Source organism: Engystomops pustulosus, chromosome 4 (assembly GCF_040894005.1).
Source record: "Engystomops pustulosus chromosome 4, aEngPut4.maternal, whole genome shotgun sequence".
Lineage (NCBI taxonomy): Eukaryota > Metazoa > Chordata > Amphibia > Anura > Leptodactylidae > Engystomops > Engystomops pustulosus.
In genome coordinates, this window is record NC_092414.1 from 58,931,213 (window position 1) to 58,950,141 (window position 18,929).

Below are 18,929 nucleotides of genomic sequence, written 5' to 3' on the forward strand. Positions count from 1 at the left end.
TTTTACACCCTTGTGTGCCACCATCAAATGCAATTGCGGCTCCGTCATTCAAGTGCCGCCATCTTGGATTTGGCCGGAGCCCCATATGACATTGTCAGTGGGCGTCGGTCAGTTCCTCCTACAGTCAGGACCTTAACCCCTTCACACTCTGCTCTGTACATGTACGGCGCAGAGGAGTGAGGGATGTATGAAGAGGGCTCACGGGATGAGGCACATTGCACCACGGGCATATTGCAGCAAACCCCCACCGCTAGTACCCACGGTCCGTGCTTACACCACCCGTGCGTATTAACCCTTCCGGCATTGCCATCTTGGATCTGATCGTCTCCCCCGAACGTCACCTGGGGGCGGTGATCAGATGCCATGACAGCCTCGGGTCTTTGTCAGACCTGAGGCTATCTGGTTCTGCAGTTTCATTACAATGAGCCAGTAGTATTGCAGTACATGGTAGGAACGATCAGACCATCTAGGGTTAATGTACCCTAGAGGGTCTAAAAAAAATACTAAAAAAATTGAGTTTCAAAAAAGTTTAAAAATAATTTAAAATAAGTAAAAAAAAACCTAAAAGTTCAAATTGCCCCCCCCCCTTTCCCTATAAAACATAATAAACAGTAAAAGTCACAGACACAATAGGTATCGCCGCTTCTCAAAATCTGTAAAAATATAAAAACATATTGCCGGAGGTAAACCACATAACGGAAAATAGCGCCCAAATGTCCAAAACTCGACTTTTACACCATTTTACATCACATAAAAAATGGAATAGAAAGTAACTAAAATGTTGCACAGACCTCAAACTGGCATCAATTAAATTGTCAGCTCCATACACCAAGTTATGAAAAAGTTATTAGCGTCAGCCTAGTACATGGCATGGAGTAATAAATAATGCCATGGAGAAAAAAAATTGTTACAAAATAAGCCCTCACACAGCTCTACATGGATTTATGAAGAGTGAAAAATGAGCGAAAAAACCCTCCGCCTTTAAGGGGTTAACGTGGGGTTCTGTGGCTGTCATAGCAGGATCAGTAAAAGAACCTGTTGTCAAGCTCTTTTACAGATAAAGTGAATTTACAATATACTACAATACTGCAGTGTTAGCATATTATATAAGTGATCAGACTCTCTAGTGCTAAAATTCCCTAGGGCAGTGATGGCGGACCTTTTAGATACAGAGTGCCCAAACAACAACTAAAACCCACTTTTATGTTGCAAAGTGCCAACATGACAATTTAAGCAGTAACCTATTGATCTCTGCTGTATCACAAGTTTCAATAAGATTGGCGTCTTGAGGACACCAATACAATAGAAAGCAGGAGACATTTGGATTGTAGCTTCTCTCCAAGGTCCCCTGAAGAGGAAGAATCAGGGGACCCAGAGCAGGAGCTCCAACGATCCATCTCTGTCCACGCCTTCTCGCTTCTCCTGTTGTCCTGGCAGCCAAATAGGTGACACTTTAAAATAGCAGAGTGTGGCGCGTCCTCGGGCTCAGAGTGCTACCTATGGCACGCATGCCATAGGTTCGCCACCACTGCCCTAGGGGGTCTAGAAATACAGTAAAAAGAAACCTAAAAGTTCAAATCACCCCCCTTCCCCTAGAAATAAACAAACAATAAAAATCATAAACATGTTGGATATCGCTTTGTCCTAAAAAAAAAAAAAAAAGTCCTATCAATATATAAAAACTGTAATTCCTATTGTTGAACCTGTAACAGAAAAAGGCACACACCTTTTATGAAATATCAATTTTCAATTAGGTATACACATGAAAAAACGAATAAAAAGTGATCAAAATGTCCGCAATATATCAATGAAAATGTCATGATGTCCCGCAAAAAATGACACCTTTCACAGCTCCATATGTCGTATGCAAAAGTAATTTGTCAGAATATAGCAAATTGAAAACTTTTTTTTTTTTTATATATATTTTTTAATAAATATACCGGTATATTAATATTTGTTGTCCCTCTAAGCGCACAGAACCTAAGTATAAAGGGTAGGTGTCATTTGGGGCCCTGAAGACTAAGCATGTGGACATTTTTTAAATTGTTTATTTACATTTTTAACAAAACACAGGATTAGTAGTAATTCTGTCACAAGTCGAGTAAATCCTAAATTCAGGGAGGGGTCTTCCCCAGAACCCTGTACACTATTTATAAAAAAAAAGTAAACTACATATTATACTTCTGTAGAAATTTAGCCACAATCTGTTTATCAGGTGCCCTTGATTAACCCCTTCAGAACCCATTTTTGCTTTCTGTTTTTCCACTTCCAGCTTTCCAAAATTTTTTTTATTTTTCCAGGCTTGTTATCTGTAAGACAATTTATACTTGCTAGTGGCACCTTTTATTGTACCTGAAACTGTTTTTACCGATTCCACTTAGCAGTCCAAATGACACCTGTTCATTTTATTCAGTAAAATGATATTTATATACTTTATGTCTAAACACAAAATGCCATTTCCCAAAAGACAAGAGAAAGTGTGTGTAGACCAAAAATATATATCAACAAATCTTTATTCCATATATTTACCACACAACATATAAATTAACCGCTTTAGGACGCAGGGTATTTTCGCTCATTTCTCGCTATCCATCTTGTACTATAACCCTAGATCAGCGATGGCAAACCTTTTAGAGGCCGAGTGCCCAAACTACAACAAAGACCCGCTTATTTATCGCAAAGTGCCAACACAGAAATGTAATTTGTGATTTATACTCCCTTCTCTGTCACAGTTTTCATTGATACCAGCACCTGAGGCACCAATAAAGCAGAAAATAGTCCCAGGTAGAGCTGTCACTTTAATATAGCTCTGTGCACAGCAAGTCCTGGGCTGTCTGGGACTGCAGGAATATACCTGGAGTCATCTCTGGTGATGGCCTGAGTGCCCACAGAAAGGGCTCCGAGTGCCACCTCTGGCACCAGTGCCATAGGTTAGCCATCACTGCCCTAGATGGTCAGATCGTTCCTACCATATACTGTAATACTACTGTATTGCAGTATATGGCATTTTTGCACATGATTCATTACAATGAGCCACTGGCTCATTGTAACGAATCTGCAGAAACCATGTAGCTTCGCGAGACCCGAGGCTACCATGGCAAACGATCACTGCCCCCCGATGACGTTTGGGGGAGCGCCGATCGCAGGTGCCATGGCGGCTGAGTCACATGCACAAAAATGTAAAAATCTGCCCAAGAGACTTAGGACAATTCTGGAGTCACTCACCCCCTACACCATAGTCTACACCAGGGGGTCCCCAAACGTTCTATCCGGCCCATGTCGCTTGGAGCGCCGGGCCCACGCGGCCTTCGGGCAGGGGCCACCGACCCATACTCACAGGAAGCTCCTTCCCGTCACTGTATAGTGCTCGATAAGGCCGGAAACGGATTATGGCGGCCTGGGGGCCCTAATATATGAAATAATTAGTTATGGGGGCATTATAGAAAATAATGGTGGAGGGACAGCATAGGAAATAATTAATGGTGGCGGTCAGCAAAGGAAATAATTAACTATTAGGGGCAGCATAGGAAATAATTAATGGTGGGGGTAGCATAGGAAATAATTATGGGGGGGTCAGCATAGGAAATAATTAATGGTGGCGGTCAGCAAAGGAAATATTTAACTATTAGGGGCAGCATAGGAAATAATTATGGGGGGGGTCAGCATAGGAAATAATTATGGGGGGGTCAGCATAGGAAATAATTATGGGGGGGTCAGCATAGGAAATAATTATGGGGGGGTCAGCATAGGAAATAATTAATGGTGGCGGTCAGCAAAGGAAATATTTAACTATTAGGGGCAGCATAGGAAATAATTAATGGTGGGGGCAGCATAGAAAACAAAACAATGGTGGGGGAGCAGCATATGAAATCATTAATAGTGGGGGCAGCATAGGAAATAATTAATTATGAGTGGTAGTCTAGTAATTAATGGGGGGGGGGGGAGGACAGCATATTCAATAATTAATGGAGAGGAGTCCCAGTATATTTAATAATTAATTGACCCAATTAATTAATTGGGCCAATATATAAAACAGTTAACAAGGGGGTGCAGTATATTAAATAATTAGTTCAGGGGGGGCAGTGTTATAAAGTGAACGGCCCCCTTTGTAAAAAGTTTGGGGAACCCTGGTCTAGACGCTGAAGTGGCGGTAACCGTGTGTGGCATCTCCCTACAGGCGCATCGCATACACACGCCCTGTCCTCCTCCCATACATTCTCGTCACCTTGTGGTATTTATATTTGCAACGTAGAGACGCCCACAATCCGCCCCGCGACGTCACCAGTGGCGCCTGGCGCGTGCTTTGAACGTCATTGCCCTCTCTGCCCTATACAGAACGAGCTCCTTATCGCCTGTGTTTACAAGCTGTTCCAGTTCTTGTCTGTGATTGGCTGGACTTCTCTGACGTCACTGAAGCGACGGAAGAGTAGTGGAAGCTGCGGAGTTATCGTGTGTATCGCGTCTGGGGAGTCATGGAGAGCGGCAGCGATAGGAAGGTAATTAACTGCGGTAACGGCACGTCTTTTTCTTGTATGTGTACGGTGTCATAGAAATCTGTTCGGTACTGGTGATAATGATAGAATCCAGGCGGAATCTTACTCTCCTCTATAGTGTCTCCTAGTAGATGCGGTTTATATTTACACCATATAAACGTATCCTCTTCGTGTAAAGTGTAAATCTGCCCTTTTTCCTGCACATTAGCGCCCCTGCTGTACATGGTAAGCAGCTAAGCTCCATTACATGGATGAGGGCTGGCACAGTGCTTTAAATGTCATGGTTGCCCTCCCACAATTGCCAGCAAATGTGGGCAGCTGCCTGTATAGATATGACACAGGTGTATTGCCAGAATGATCTGGCAGCATCTCCAAGTAAGGCTTCTGATCCTGAACGCAGGTCCGCTCATCTATAACTACCTGCACGTAAACTTGTTTTGTTATCGGGCAGCGTACAACACATTCATGGTCTGTTTTCGTGTTCTGTGCTTCATCCATTTCTTTTTTTCAGATCAAAAAAATAAAATGTGTTAGGCTGGAAAATGTCATTAGCTGGAAGTGTCACATGTTACCAAATAACTGATATGCAAATACGGATGATGCCCATGTGGCATCTGTATTTTGCATACTTCTATGGGAAGCCCCGAGCCGCAGAAACAAGCAAGAATAGAACCTGCTCGGAGTTTTCTACTCCACACAGATCCATGAAAAACATGAGTCCACTGAAATTAATGTGTCATCAGTTAAAAAATAGATGGCACACGGATGAAAACAACATCTCTGTGGATGTGGCTAAGGCAGAAATAATCCTTCATTGGTTGTATTTATGATCTATATAAATGACCTATGAAACTGTGTTATTCTAGAGAGCTCATGATGATGATGAGGAGGAGAAAGAGGACTACGCATTGTCTGAGGATGAAGACTATGTGCCCTATGTGCCACTTAAGCAGCGGAAGCAGCAGCTGGTAATTTACTTTTTATAAACCCCATTTACGTGTTCTCAGTCTATAAGCTCTACAGAGCACATTATTGTTCCATCTGACCTTCATGTTATTGCTCTGTAATGTCTTATTCAGCAGTGTGGAATATGATGCTATTTAAAATAATATGTATTGTTATTATTACATGTTCAGGTTCTATCACATCAGTTATTGAAGCCAAAACTACACATGGAGAGAGATTATATTTCTATATTTCCTAGAACTGATTAGAAGTTCCATCTATACCACTACTGATCATTAAAGCCCAGTCTAGATCTGTTAACCCCTCACAATATTTATCAATCATGTCATTATTGTAAGTAATTTCCCAATTTTGTTGTGGATGATGATAGTTTCAGTGTAACAGCTCCCCTCTGAAGACTTGTTTTTTTCTACTCGCAGCTTCAAAAGCGTTTACAGATGCGTAAGAAAGGAGTCATGGAAGAAGAACAGAAGGACAGTGGCAGCGAGCACCGCGGGGATGAAGATGATATTCCATTGGGCCCCCGATCTAATGTCAGTCTTTTAGATCAGCATCAACATTTAAAGGAGAAAGCTGAAGGTGCGTGGAAATGTTTCTAATGTCTTTAATGTACAGTTTGCCAGGACACCTATTGCCTCAAGACCTATTTATGCCAATACTGCTATTGGCTCACAATGATTGATGCAAATAAGAGTAGAGAAACTGAGATGTGAACTGGGCCTAACACTTTAGGTATTGCTTTACCTTGGCTCATCTGATACTCCATAGTTTTATTGTAAGTTCACATTGTTGCATTTGCAACTGAAGCACTCACTGTACACTAGAATCTTACCATCGCTATACCTGATGTAAAGCAAGTAACACATTAATAATGCCTGTTAAGGTGATGGCATGCAAACACTACAACCAGTATTCTAAATTAATAAATATATTTATTTCACAGCTAGAAAAGAATCTGCAAAGGAGAAGCAGCTGAAAGAAGAAGAGAAGATCTTGGAGAGCGTAACAGAGGGAAGGGGTGAGTACAATTCCGATTCTTATGATCTGTAGAGCGCTTCATACATGGTGCACAGATCTGTAACTCTATGGCCCACTTTTTTTAAAGCTGCTGTGCCAGCTTTCTGTCTGTGTACATTCTTTTCAGTGCAAACTGCTTGCACATGTATTTATGAAGCGTCTGCAACAAATTTGTGGCACGGCTGCAATATACCCGAAGCAACACAAAACTCTGCACTGAAAGGGGAGTTCTGGCGCACAGTCGCAAAGTGCGACACATTTATCATGCAGAGTCCAACAGAATGTTAAAGGTGCACAAAGAAAAAGTTGTTGCACTCTGTCGGAGCAGTGCAGGGGGCACCAGAAATCCTGACTCTGGCGCAGGCTGCACCTAGTTTTTTATATATTTGGGCCTTTATCTTACACAACACAATATTTTAGTTATTTTGGTAGATGAATAAAAATATGAACATATGGAGCTGGAGAGATGAACGTTATCCATATCCAGTCTATAAAATGATTGTTATTGCTGATATCATAAATCCTTTGCTGAAATGATGGCATTCATTGTGTGTATTTTCATTACCCATGTATTGTGTTCTCTCCATAAAGCTTTGATGTCTGTAAAAGAGATGGCGAAAGGTATTACATATGATGACCCAATAAGGACAAGGTGAGCTTACATTTTTACTTTGCAGTGCAGGTTTCACAAAAAAATTGTAATCTTTGCCAACGTGTTTTGTAATTTTTATGCATCCACAAAGTTGCCCAGTTTTATTGATTAAAATGAATTTGCAGAAAATTTTATTTGCTTTTGCATCGCCATCTTTTTAGAAGCACAACATTGTAAATAAACATATGTCATATTTATTTATTTTTGTTTTGTTAGAGAAGGTGTCTACAGTATATTACAGCTGACACATGCAGCTTTTGCCACTGGCTCCCCTTGTGAGCTCATGCCTTAGGCTTGAGTTATTGAATGGTGTGGGAAGTCACCTCGAACCATGCAGTATTATTATCTCAAATGTCAGAAAGCTGTTAATTCTATGACCGAGTCTTCAGGTTATAGTTGTTAACCATAGTTTTTCTTTTTACAAGCTGGAGAGCTCCACGGCATATTCTTGGGATGTCACAAGCGCGGCATGAACGTGTGAGGCGAAAATATCACATTTTGGTTGAAGGGGATGGCATTCCTCCACCCATCAAGAATTTCAAAGAAATGAAATTTCCAGCAGGTGACTACATCTTCATAATATTTTCAGAAACCTCTATGTTAAAACATCTTTGTAAAGTGACCTTTTACTAGGATTTTTTACTGCCCTGAGAGCAGAGAATGATGGTGGAAGAGGAGCTGACATCAGGCTTTTGTGTCTTGAAGCAGTAGAATGGAGGACGCCTTGGTAGACTCCTAGGAAGAGAGCATTGCTTTCTGATCGATGGCTTTCCCTGTGTATGTGGGTACATACCCCATGTGGCTGCACTAAGCAGGACTTTTGCTGTCTCTTTGAGGAGTCCTGCCTTTTATATTGCAGAGGTCAGCTTTTCTCTTATATTCTGATGTAAAAGGACACCAGAAAGTACTTTTAATTTTGTTTTGTTAAAATTATTATAATCTTGCAGAAGTTTCGTGAGCCTGGTTTTTATAAAAATATTCATATCACATGTTATTTATCAGTAAGCCATTTGGATGGGCTCAGATTTGCATACAGCAGCTTTTGTTTTGCCCTTCAGTTATTTACAGCAGAAAAAATAAAGGTGTAGCCTGCATTATTTTGTCATCTATTAATATTGCAAATTATTATCAGAAACCATTATTTTCATTCTATGGGAATCGGAAGACCTTCCATTCACCTTCAGTATTTTGCTTCTGTTTTGCTGTTTTCTAATGAAGACCTCAATGTGAACCCCTGCTGCAGACGTGGTTCTAACAATCTTTATAGACATTCAAATGCATTTATGTTAGGTCAGCTCCTAACAAATTCCTCTCGGGGTTCAGTCACTTGTACAGGTAGTGCTGTGTTTACAAAGGCAGCGCTACCATACAGGTACTGGCCTACGCCAGATTGCATACACCTTTTTATGGAAACTCATGCAGTTGGTAACCAGAACACAATGCTGTTCACCATAACTGTGTAATTAATTACAATTGTCTGCTAAATGTAATTTATTATATTTAGGCTGAAATAATGTTTCACTTGCACCAGAAAAATCTATAAATTGCTTATTAGACATTCTTGGGCATAGTCACAATTTAATGTTTGTGAATTTATTAACAGCTATTCTACGTGGACTGAAAAAGAAAGGAATTCTGCATCCGACCCCTATCCAGATTCAAGGCATCCCGACAATGTGAGTACTGCTGCAGTGTATTTAATTTTTGTGATATTTTAAGAATTGCATCATTGTGTCGCCATAATAATAAGGGTAAAGATAAGGGCTTATTTATCAATGTGTCTTAAGTGAGTATTGTATCTTCTTGCAGTTTATCCGGAAGGGATATGATCGGCATCGCTTTCACAGGCTCTGGAAAGACCTTGGTTTTTACATTACCTGTTATCATGTTTTGCTTGGAGCAAGAAAAGAGATTGGCTTTTACCAAGAGGGAAGGACCCTATGGACTCATTATTTGCCCATCAGTAGGTATCTTCAGCGCTCAGTACAATTGCCTTAGAGCAGCTTTTCCACTTCTTCTGTGCCTTTACAATGCATGTAAATGGACATGTAGCAAGGTACTGATCGGAGCCACATTCCTTGGAAAGCCTATGCCCACTTATAAGCTACAATTGTGTAGTGCAGAGTGAGTTCACTTTGACATTGCTGAATGTTGCTTTTGCTGCTTCAGTGACAGATGTGGCAAATGATTGGCTACAGTGTCACACAATTGCTGACACAGTCAGCCAAGTGACCACACGCTTCACCGCGTGAACATCATGTCTGAGCAGGGTAAGTATATCTTATCTTTTTTTGTTGGCTAGATGGGGTTTTCATTTAAACTCGAAAATCCCTTTAACTGTACTTTGTGGGAAGAAACAAATCATTCAGCCCCTTACAGTTTGCCTGTTTGCAGCATAGAAAATCTACCATCAAAATCCAGAACTAACTAACCAGGAACACTAACTCATAGATCCAGGCACCATGACTGTGGTAATTTTTTTTTATATATGTTTATCCTTGGCGGCCTCCCTTCTAAAATCAACTTGCATTATTATGCTAATGAACCAAAAGGGCTCTGGCGGGTGTTTCCCTCAGTGCTGCTGCTTCACAGGTTGTTACAATGAGTAGAGCATGTCGCAACACCCTTTCTCCCTCCTCCCTCTGCTTGTGTAATTGAGCAGCAGGAAGTGCAGGGGGAGGCGAGACCAGGACTGCTCATTGTAACAACCATTGAGGCTACAGCAGGGAGAGGCTCCAGAATCCACTAGATACCTTCAGGCTCATTAGCATAATTATACAAGGTGATTTTAGAAGGAAGGAGACCATGGATAACAAATATAAGAAGATTACAGCAGTCACAGTGCCTGAATCTATGAGTAAGTGTCCCTGGCTTATCATAAAGGATTCTGATGTTAGGTTTCCTTTAAATAAGATATTCTGCCGCATTAGGGCAAAGATTTGTTAGCTGGCTGATCACTAGCATTTCTATAATGGCCATATATCAGGAATGATAACTGGTCTTGTAATGGGGCTTTTATGCTTTACATTTATGAATGTGATATAATCTATTGTACAGATGTGTTAGATGAAGCTTCAAAACACCTTTTTAATAATAACGATTTTGTTCTTATAGAGAGAACTGGCCCGTCAGACACACAGTATCATTGAGTATTACTGCCGCTTGTTGCAGGAAGATAACTTTCCCACCCTGCGCACAGCACTGTGCATTGGTGGGATGTCTGTCAAGGAGCAGATGGAAACTATCAAACAGTAAGTGCTGCCTCCTGTCCTTACAGATAATTGGGATATAATTAGGTAACTTCTAAATAGCTGGGTGTTTACAAACATTTTCAGTGGGTGCCCCGGCAAATCTCTAAATCCACATTATTTTTGAGTGATTTGGACCGAGACTGACCCGTTAACTTAATAAATTAGCTTTTTAAAAAAAAAAAATAAAATAAAATAAAATAAATTTTTTTTTATTTTTTTTTTTTTATTTTTTTTAACAAATTTTGCATTATTTGTATTCTGTTACTTTACATACAAGGTAAATATATTTCGCAGGCATCTTGGTCTCCATTTTCATCCTGGTAGTCAGGGTTTTGACAGCTTTCTCTGTCTGCAGGGCTACTCATGCCAGCTGAAAAACTAAACTCTGGCGCATTGATCAAAGTTAGTATACCCATCAGTGTCTGTTTCCTATGAGGTTAATGTGAATAGATGCTCAGTCTGCCTGACCTTGCTTTAGCTTTGGGAACAAAGTTTTCTGGCGCAGAAACCTGGATAATTTTTTCTCATGGCATAAACATAATACTTAAAGACCTTACAGCTGCGGTATTTCCAGGACAGAACACTGTGCAGAGAGTATGACTATGAATCCTAGTCATATAATGTGAATCCAGCCTAACCTTTACTTATACTACCTAGTGAGCCAAATTGAATACCTCCGTACATGGCGAGGCCCTGCCCCTTTAGCTTATCCATAGTATAATCTTGGCTACCTGGCGTGCTACCATAGACACTACCTATGCATAGAGTTGCTCTCAGGTTATATCAAGCTACTATTACTCCTGATATACACTCACCGGCCACTTTATTAGGTACACCTGTCCAACTGCTCGTTAACACTTAATTTCTAATCAGCCAATCACATGGCGGCAACTCAGTGCATTTAGGCATGTAGACATGGTCAAGACAATCTCCTGCAGTTCAAACCGAGCATCAGTATGGGGAAGAAAGGTGATTTGAGGCCTTTGAATGTGGCATGGTTGTTGGTGCCATAAGGGCTGGTCTGAGTATTTCAGAAACTGCTGATCTACTGGGATTTTCACGCACAACCATCTCTAGGGTTTACAGAGAATGGTCCGAAAAAGAAAAAACATCCAGTGAGCGGCAGTTCTGTGGGGGGATGCCAGAGGTCAGAGGAGAATGGGCAGACTGGTTTGAGCTGATAGAAAGGCAACAGTGACCTAAATTCGCCACCCATTACAACCAAGGTAGGCAGAAGAGCATCTCTGAACACACAGTACGTCGAACTTTGAGGCAGATGGGCTACAGCAGCAGATGACCACACCGGGTGCCACTCCTTTCAGCTAAGAACAGGAAACTGAGGCTACAATTTGCACAAGCTCATCGAAATTGGACAGTAGAAGATTGGAAAAACGTTGCCTGGTCTGATGAGTCTCGATTTCTGCTGCGACATTCGGATGGTAGGGTCAGAATTTGGCGTCAACAACATGAAAGCATGGATCCATCCATCAACGGTTCAGGCTGGTGGTGGTGGTGTCATGGTGTGGGGAATATTTTCTTGGCACTCTTTGGGCCCCTTGGTACCAATTGAGCATCGTTGCAACGCCACAGCCTACCTGAGTATTGTTGCTGACCATGTCCATCCCTTTATGACCACAATGTACCCAACATCTGATGGCTACTTTCAGCAGGATAATGGGCCATGTCATAAAGCTGGAATCATCTCAGACTGGTTTCTTGAACATGACAATGAGGTCACTGTACTCAAATGGCCTCCACAGTCACCAGATCTCAATCCAATAGAGCATCTTTGGGATGTGGTGGAACGGGAGATTCGCATCATGGATGTGCAGCCGACAAATCTGCGGCAACTGTGTGATGCCATCATGTCAATATGGAACTAAATCTCTGAGGAATGCTTCCAGCACCTTGTTGAATCTATGCCACGAAGAATTGAGGCAGTTCTGAAGGCAAAAGGGGGTCCAACCCGTTACTAGCATGGTGTACCTAATAAAGTGGCCGGTGAGTGTAGGCTTAAACATTTACTGAAACCCCATTGTGGCACAGTGATGGTCTCCTGCAGCTCTTTGGGGGACATGTATCGCTTCTATTGCTTTTTTATTTTTTTTTTTAATTTTGTGAGACTTTGCGACTTTTTAGGTGCAGTATTAAGCAGTGTACCAAAATTAGCAGCCTCAAGGATTTAATTCAGTTGCCGCGTTTATCTTTGTAGCCCAGATGTTTGTCCTACTTGTGAGACTTTGGGGCTTAGAATTGTCCCATTCTTGCGCCTAATAAGTCCCAAAACAGAGCATGCTAGACTCCGACTACAATTTGGGACTAAAAAGTCGCAAAAGTGAGACTAAACAGGCAACTCATCACATGTATCACAAAGGGGAATAACTTGAGATATATATTGCAATGATTAGGTAGGCCAACTACAGGAAGCTTGAAAAAGTGGCAGCTGAAAAATTATGATTCATGTTCCCCTAGGACATACAAGTTTCCTTCTACTAGGAAAGACTCGGGTCTACTGTATTGGCTGTTGTGTGACATATCTGTACATCACGTGTCCTTGTGTAATAATACTTAATCCTGTAATAGCCGCTTCTCAATGCCGTCTACTTAGTGACTTGTGGCTGTGAGGTCTGAAGTCGGAAGCTGTCAATCTTCTGCCATTTTATTCAGTTGTATTGTTTTTGCCCAGTAATATCTGTAGAATTATTTTGTTATCTTTTACATCATGGCAGATTTCCGTAATTGCTCAATAACATTATTTTGGATTTTGCACATAATTGTCTGTTATGATTGTAAACGAAGACACATTTTTCCTGCAGGGGCGTGCACATGATGGTGGCAACCCCAGGGAGACTCATGGACCTACTCCAGAAGAAGATGGTGAGCCTGGACATCTGCAGATATCTGGCCTTGGACGAAGCCGATCGTATGATTGACATGGGCTTTGAGGAAGACATTAGGACAATATTTTCCTACTTTAAGGTACAATTCTATATAAATTGTACCTTCAGATGTGTTATATAACTTTTGGGAAGGTGAAATATAGGTTATTATTATGATTTTGTATCTCTACCCACATTTCATTTCGCAGTTTTATGTCTTAATATATATGTTGTGATTTTTTTTTTTTTATTTGTTTGTGTGTATGTATGTATATACAATATTTTAAAAAAAAATCTTTTTCTCTTTATAGGGTCAGCGACAAACACTGCTTTTTAGTGCCACTATGCCCAAGAAGATTCAGAACTTTGCTAAAAGTGCTCTAGTAAAGCCAATAACTATTAATGTTGGCAGAGCAGGTGCAGCCAGTTTGGATGTGATACAGGTAAGAAATGTTTGTATACTCTACAATTTCCATGTACAGGCAGTCCCCGGGTTACGTACAAGATAGGTTCCGGAGGTTTGTTCTTAAGTTGAATTTGTATTTAAGTCGAAAGTGTATATTTTACAATTGTAGATCCAGACCTAAATTTTTTTGTTTGCCCCAGTGACAATTGGAGTTTACATTTTTTTGCTGTAATGGGACCAAGGATTATCAATAAAGCTTCATTACAGACACCTTACAGCTGGTTATTACCGCCTGGGACTATAGTAAAGCATCCAGAAAGCTTCAGCAGAGGTCAAAGGGGGCAGAGGGGTGCGTCTGTAACTATGGGTCGTCTGTAAGTTGGGTGTCCTTAAGTAGGGGACCGCCTGTATTTGCTTCAATTTAATGGGAATGGGAGGCAGCAAGATTGGGTCCCCTCTGTAGCATTTATAAGATTAAAGACGTTCTGTAAGTAAATAATAAAATCAGCATAACAGCTTAACATCCACTTATATTGCTTGGATTTAGCCAGATGGCCCTACTTACCCTACTACCTGCTCAGTTCCAATAACAAAATCAAAATTTTGGAAAATATAATCTTAGGTGGCAAAACATCAAATACATGTCACTTATGGCCTTGTTTGTTCTTCTTTCCAGGAAGTAGAATATGTCAAGGAGGAGGCCAAGATGGTTTATTTACTAGAGTGTCTTCAGAAGACTCCACCTCCTGTAAGTATCTTTTAATGCAAACCTCTAACCACTAATGTTATTTTCAGCTGGTGACAGGTTCAAATAACCTATGTTATACTGATGTTATACTGATTTTAAAAAGACCTTTGCCTGCATTCTGAATACTGCCACTACTTTATAAAACTTTATTTCACATTACCTGCCTCCTTGCTCCTCTCGCCCTTCAATGTTCTATAATGGACATTACTTATTCTTGTGCATTGTGGGCGATGGACGTTGCAGCTTTTGTTTAAAAATAACAAAAATAGTTGCATTTCCTTAGGCCTCTTTAAACCCTATACCAGTACCTTTTTGCATTTGTGAAGGGCATTTTACAAAGGCCTACAATTGGGTAAAAATCTGCCCCATGTAATGTAGGCTGTACCTGTATAATATGTATTCTAACTTCTTTGTCTTGCATTTTCTGTATTGTGTACCAGGTGCTGATCTTTGCAGAGAAGAAAGCTGATGTAGATGCCATTCATGAGTATCTTCTGTTAAAGGGAGTCGAGGCAGTAGCCATACATGGAGGAAAAGGTAAGTGAAAGCCTTGGTTTTACCTTGAATAGGATGATGATCAACGTCTAATGAAGGAGGAATAAAACTGCCATCACAGACCTATAATGACGTATTATCTATTGTCAGGCCATAAAATATTATTAATTGACTAGGAATTTTGAGAATATAGTCCTAAAATGACTAATATAATCACTATTACAAAGACAACCTCAAATGCAAGAAAACTGAAAATAATCATGTTTTTTCAGACCAGGAAGAGCGAACTAAAGCTATTGAGGCTTTCAGAGAAGAAAAAAAAGATGTCCTGGTTGCTACCGATGTTGCGTCCAAAGGTTTAGACTTTCCAGCTATCCAGCATGTCATCAACTATGATATGCCTGAAGAGATTGAGAACTATGGTGAGTTTTTGGAGCATGAACTGATGGGTGATCATCAGGGCTCGGAGTATAACTTTCCTTAACCCCTTCATAAGGGATGTATGAAGAGGGCTCACGGGCTGAGTCCTCTTCATACAGAGGTGGGGGTTGTTGCATATTGCAGCAAACCCCCACCGCTAATAACCACGGTCGGTACTTGCACCGATCGCGACTATTAACCCTTTCACCGACGGCGGGGCGCGGGCGCCGCCATCTTTATTACGATCGCCGCACCCCCGAACGTCATCGCAATCGGTTGCCATGGTAGCCTCGGGTCTTCGTTTGACCCGAGACTATCTGGCATCTGCAGATTCGTTACAATGAGCCAGTGGCTCATTGTAATGAATGTGCTGCAAAAATGCCATATATTGCAATACAGAAGTATTGCAGTATATGGTAGCAGCGATCTGACTATCTAGGTTGTACCCTAGATGGTCTAAAAAATAGTGAAAAAAAAAATAAAAAAAAATGTAAAAAATAAAAAAAATTCATAAAATATTAAAAGTTCAAATCACCCCCCTTTCCCTAGAACGGATATAAAACATAATAAACAGTAAAAATCACAAACATATTAGGTATCGCCGCGTCCCAAAATGCCCGATCTATCAAAATATAAAAACGGTTACGGGCGGCGGTGACCTCCGAGGCGGGAGATGGCGCCCAAATGTCCGAAATGCGACTTTTACACCTTTTTACATAACATAAAAAATGAAATAAAAAATGATCAAAATGTCGCACAGACCTCAAAATGGTAGCACTGAAAACGTTGCCTCATTTCGCAAAAAATGACCCCTCACACATCTCCGTGCGCCAAAGTATGAAAAAGTTATTAGCGTCTTTTTTGTACACATTCGTTTAATTTTTGAAAATGTATTAAAACACAATAAAACCTATATAAATTTGGTATCACCGCGATCGCACCGAACCAAAGAATAAAGTAGGCGTGTTATTTGGAGCGAAGAGTGAAAGTCGTAAAAACTAAGCCCACAAGAACGTGACGTGCGGTTTTTTTTCCAATTTTTCCACATTTGGAATTTTTTTTCAGCTTCGCAGTACACGGCATGTTAAAATAAATAACATTACGGGAAAGTAAAATTTGTTACGCACAAAATAAGCCCTCACACAGGTCTGTACACGGAAAAATTAAAAAGTTATGGATTTTTGAAGTTGGAGAGCGAGAAATGAGCCAAAAGACCCTGCGTCCTTAAGGGGTTAAAAGTCTGCATCCCAGGGTATTGTGTTCAATACATACATGTTCCACATCTATTGGTGCTTATAGCAGGATTGCTCCAAATGAACAAGGCAATTAAAAAAAAAAAAGTGGAGGACAATTTTAGGATCTATGAATTTCCCCACATTTCTTCCAGTAACTGAAGTTTTTTGTTTTGTTGTTTTTTAAATGTGTGAAAGGAATTTGTTTGCTATCTTTGTCTGCACAGTAGTAAATGTGTTCTGTAGACAGTATCTATGGTATAAAATAACTTCCATAATAAAATAATAGTTTGTCATAGAAAACAAGCAGTTGGTAAGTGTTGATAATGTAATTCTGAGCTTGAGATTGGTAAATGATTGGTAACATCACATGTAAGGCCGTGTACTGTTGCCCATGTAAATAAGTTGATCCCTGCAGATCATCTTATGTTTATATGGGCCAGAGGACACCCATTCGCTACTTAGAAAATTTGTTCTAAAGCCCCCAAAATTGTAGCACAAAATTTTTAATAATTGACTGTATTTTTCAGCTTACATATGCATTGTACTATAACAGGCAACCATGATTAAGGCATCAAAAAATTAGAAAACTATATGTGAAAGCAGTTCCTGCTTACAAGTGTTCTGCTGTCGGCATTGGAAGCATATACCACTAACTAGCCCTTTTTCTTTGTAGTTCATAGAATAGGACGTACAGGACGATCTGGAAACACAGGAATTGCCACCACTTTCATTAACAAGGCATGCGGTAAGTGTTCATGCACATATAGGACAGGACGTGGGGTTTCTCTCTGATATCTCTGACTAATTTACCTTCTCCAACAGATGAATCCGTATTGATGGACCTGAAAGCTTTACTCATGGAGGCGAAGCAGAGAGTGCCCCCTGTCTTGCAGGTGCTCAACAGCAGCGACGAGACCATGCTGGACATTGGAGGTGAGTAATCCACAACCACTCCCCAGCTTTTCCTGAGTGCATCTGCTCTGAGCTCATTGTTTAAGGATTTTCACACCAGTGAGGACTTATTTTTGCTCTAAATGGAGTATTTTAAGGATTACATTTTCTTAGTGAGTCATCTTAATGAATGTGCCAAAGGTGTAAATCGTTTATAGCAAAGGGTGGTGCTCTCAAAGAGGTGAACTTGGTATGAAATATGCTTTCTTTGGGAAGTAAAAACCTAAACACTCCTATTTTAAGGGCTTGTCTGGAAGCTCCTGCAGTCACGGCTCCTTATTGCATGGTCCAGGTTTCACAGGACAGTGTTGTGATCTATAAAACATGCTGCGGGTAGGTTCTAATGATGCTTTCTCTATTACTAGGGGAAAGAGGCTGTGCATTTTGTGGAGGTCTGGGTCATCGTATTACAGACTGTCCCAAGTTGGAAGCTATGCAGACCAAACAAGTCAGCACCATTGGAAGGAAAGATTACCTGGCCACCAGTTCCATGGACTTCTAAGGGAGGAACATTCTGTCCGGATCTTGGATGGATTCTATGCTTGGTCTGTTCTCTGGTTTCAGACAAGAGTTGGTGTTCACCCATCATCTGTACCACACAAGAGCAGAATTTGTTTCTGTGAAACACGTAATTTAATAAAAGTATCTTGCCATAATCTGCCTTATCAGTAGGTAACAGACAACCTGGATGTTAATTTATTTAGCTGCTAGCATCTTCATCTACTTTGCTGTCTTCGTACATACTGAAAAATGAGCTATTAAATGCTTGCCTGACTCATGGACTTTCTTGTTGTATAGAAGGTACAAGATCTGTGTATTATAAAATAACAGTGCAAAATGTAAATGTACAGTAACCCTGGCTGTGTTCATCACTATATTAAAAATAGTAAATGCTATATATTGTTTCAATGGCAACTGTCAATGGCAATTATGATTCACACATGCTGAATGTGTGAACGCACCCTAAGTAATGTTAAAGGGGTTTACCCAATAAAGAAAATTCAATCCCCTAGTGATTTAGTGTTTACATAATATCATTTTTAACCCCTTACATTACAATTTTAGAGTTTTATTGCTGTGTTAGCTGTAATCACTCAGTGATGGTCAGTGTAAGATCCCAGAGTGTGGGCGGGGACTCTCTAAGCAGATACATTATGATCCTTCTAGTGCTTATTTGATGCTTTGTGCTGACAATGTGGTTAGATTATCAAGGTACAGGTTTATATACACTTTCATTTACCTTCTGAACATTGTACTAGTATCTGACACGTAGAGAGATTAGACTGGTATGAGATGATGAGATCTATATAACACACAAATACATTCTCAGCTTTGCTACATCTCGGCCACAACATACTGTCATATTTGCTGTGCCTTATCTGCTTGTAGCTTGTAACTTTACTCTCCTCATGCTGT

General features: G+C 40.5%; 1 protein-coding gene across 1 annotated transcript; it reads left to right on the forward strand.

Annotated features, from left to right (window-relative positions):
- Positions 1–4,294: 4,294 nt before the first annotated feature.
- On the forward strand, positions 4,295–18,288 carry DDX41 (DEAD-box helicase 41). The gene is made up of 17 exons (XM_072146005.1): positions 4,295–4,496; positions 5,360–5,461; positions 5,879–6,038; positions 6,403–6,477; positions 7,068–7,128; positions 7,554–7,690; positions 8,732–8,804; positions 8,938–9,091; positions 10,243–10,379; positions 13,196–13,358; positions 13,570–13,701; positions 14,341–14,412; positions 14,853–14,949; positions 15,180–15,329; positions 17,236–17,307; positions 17,385–17,495; positions 17,879–18,288. Exons 1-17 carry the CDS (start codon positions 4,473–4,475, stop codon positions 18,013–18,015), a joined length of 1,857 nt encoding a protein of 618 aa, XP_072002106.1. The 5' UTR covers positions 4,295–4,472; the 3' UTR covers positions 18,016–18,288.
- The last annotated feature ends 641 nt before the right edge of the window (positions 18,289–18,929 follow it).

Excerpts from the sequence above, each read along its gene's own strand:
- DDX41 (XM_072146005.1), top strand. The coding sequence starts at position 4,473 with ATGGAGAGCGGCAGCGATAGGAAG. Across the intron at positions 14,413-14,852 it reads TTCAGAAGACTCCACCTCCT|GTGCTGATCTTTGCAGAGAA; the intron begins GTAAGTATCTTT and ends ATTGTGTACCAG. Across the intron at positions 15,330-17,235 it reads TGAAGAGATTGAGAACTATG|TTCATAGAATAGGACGTACA; the intron begins GTGAGTTTTTGG and ends TTTTCTTTGTAG.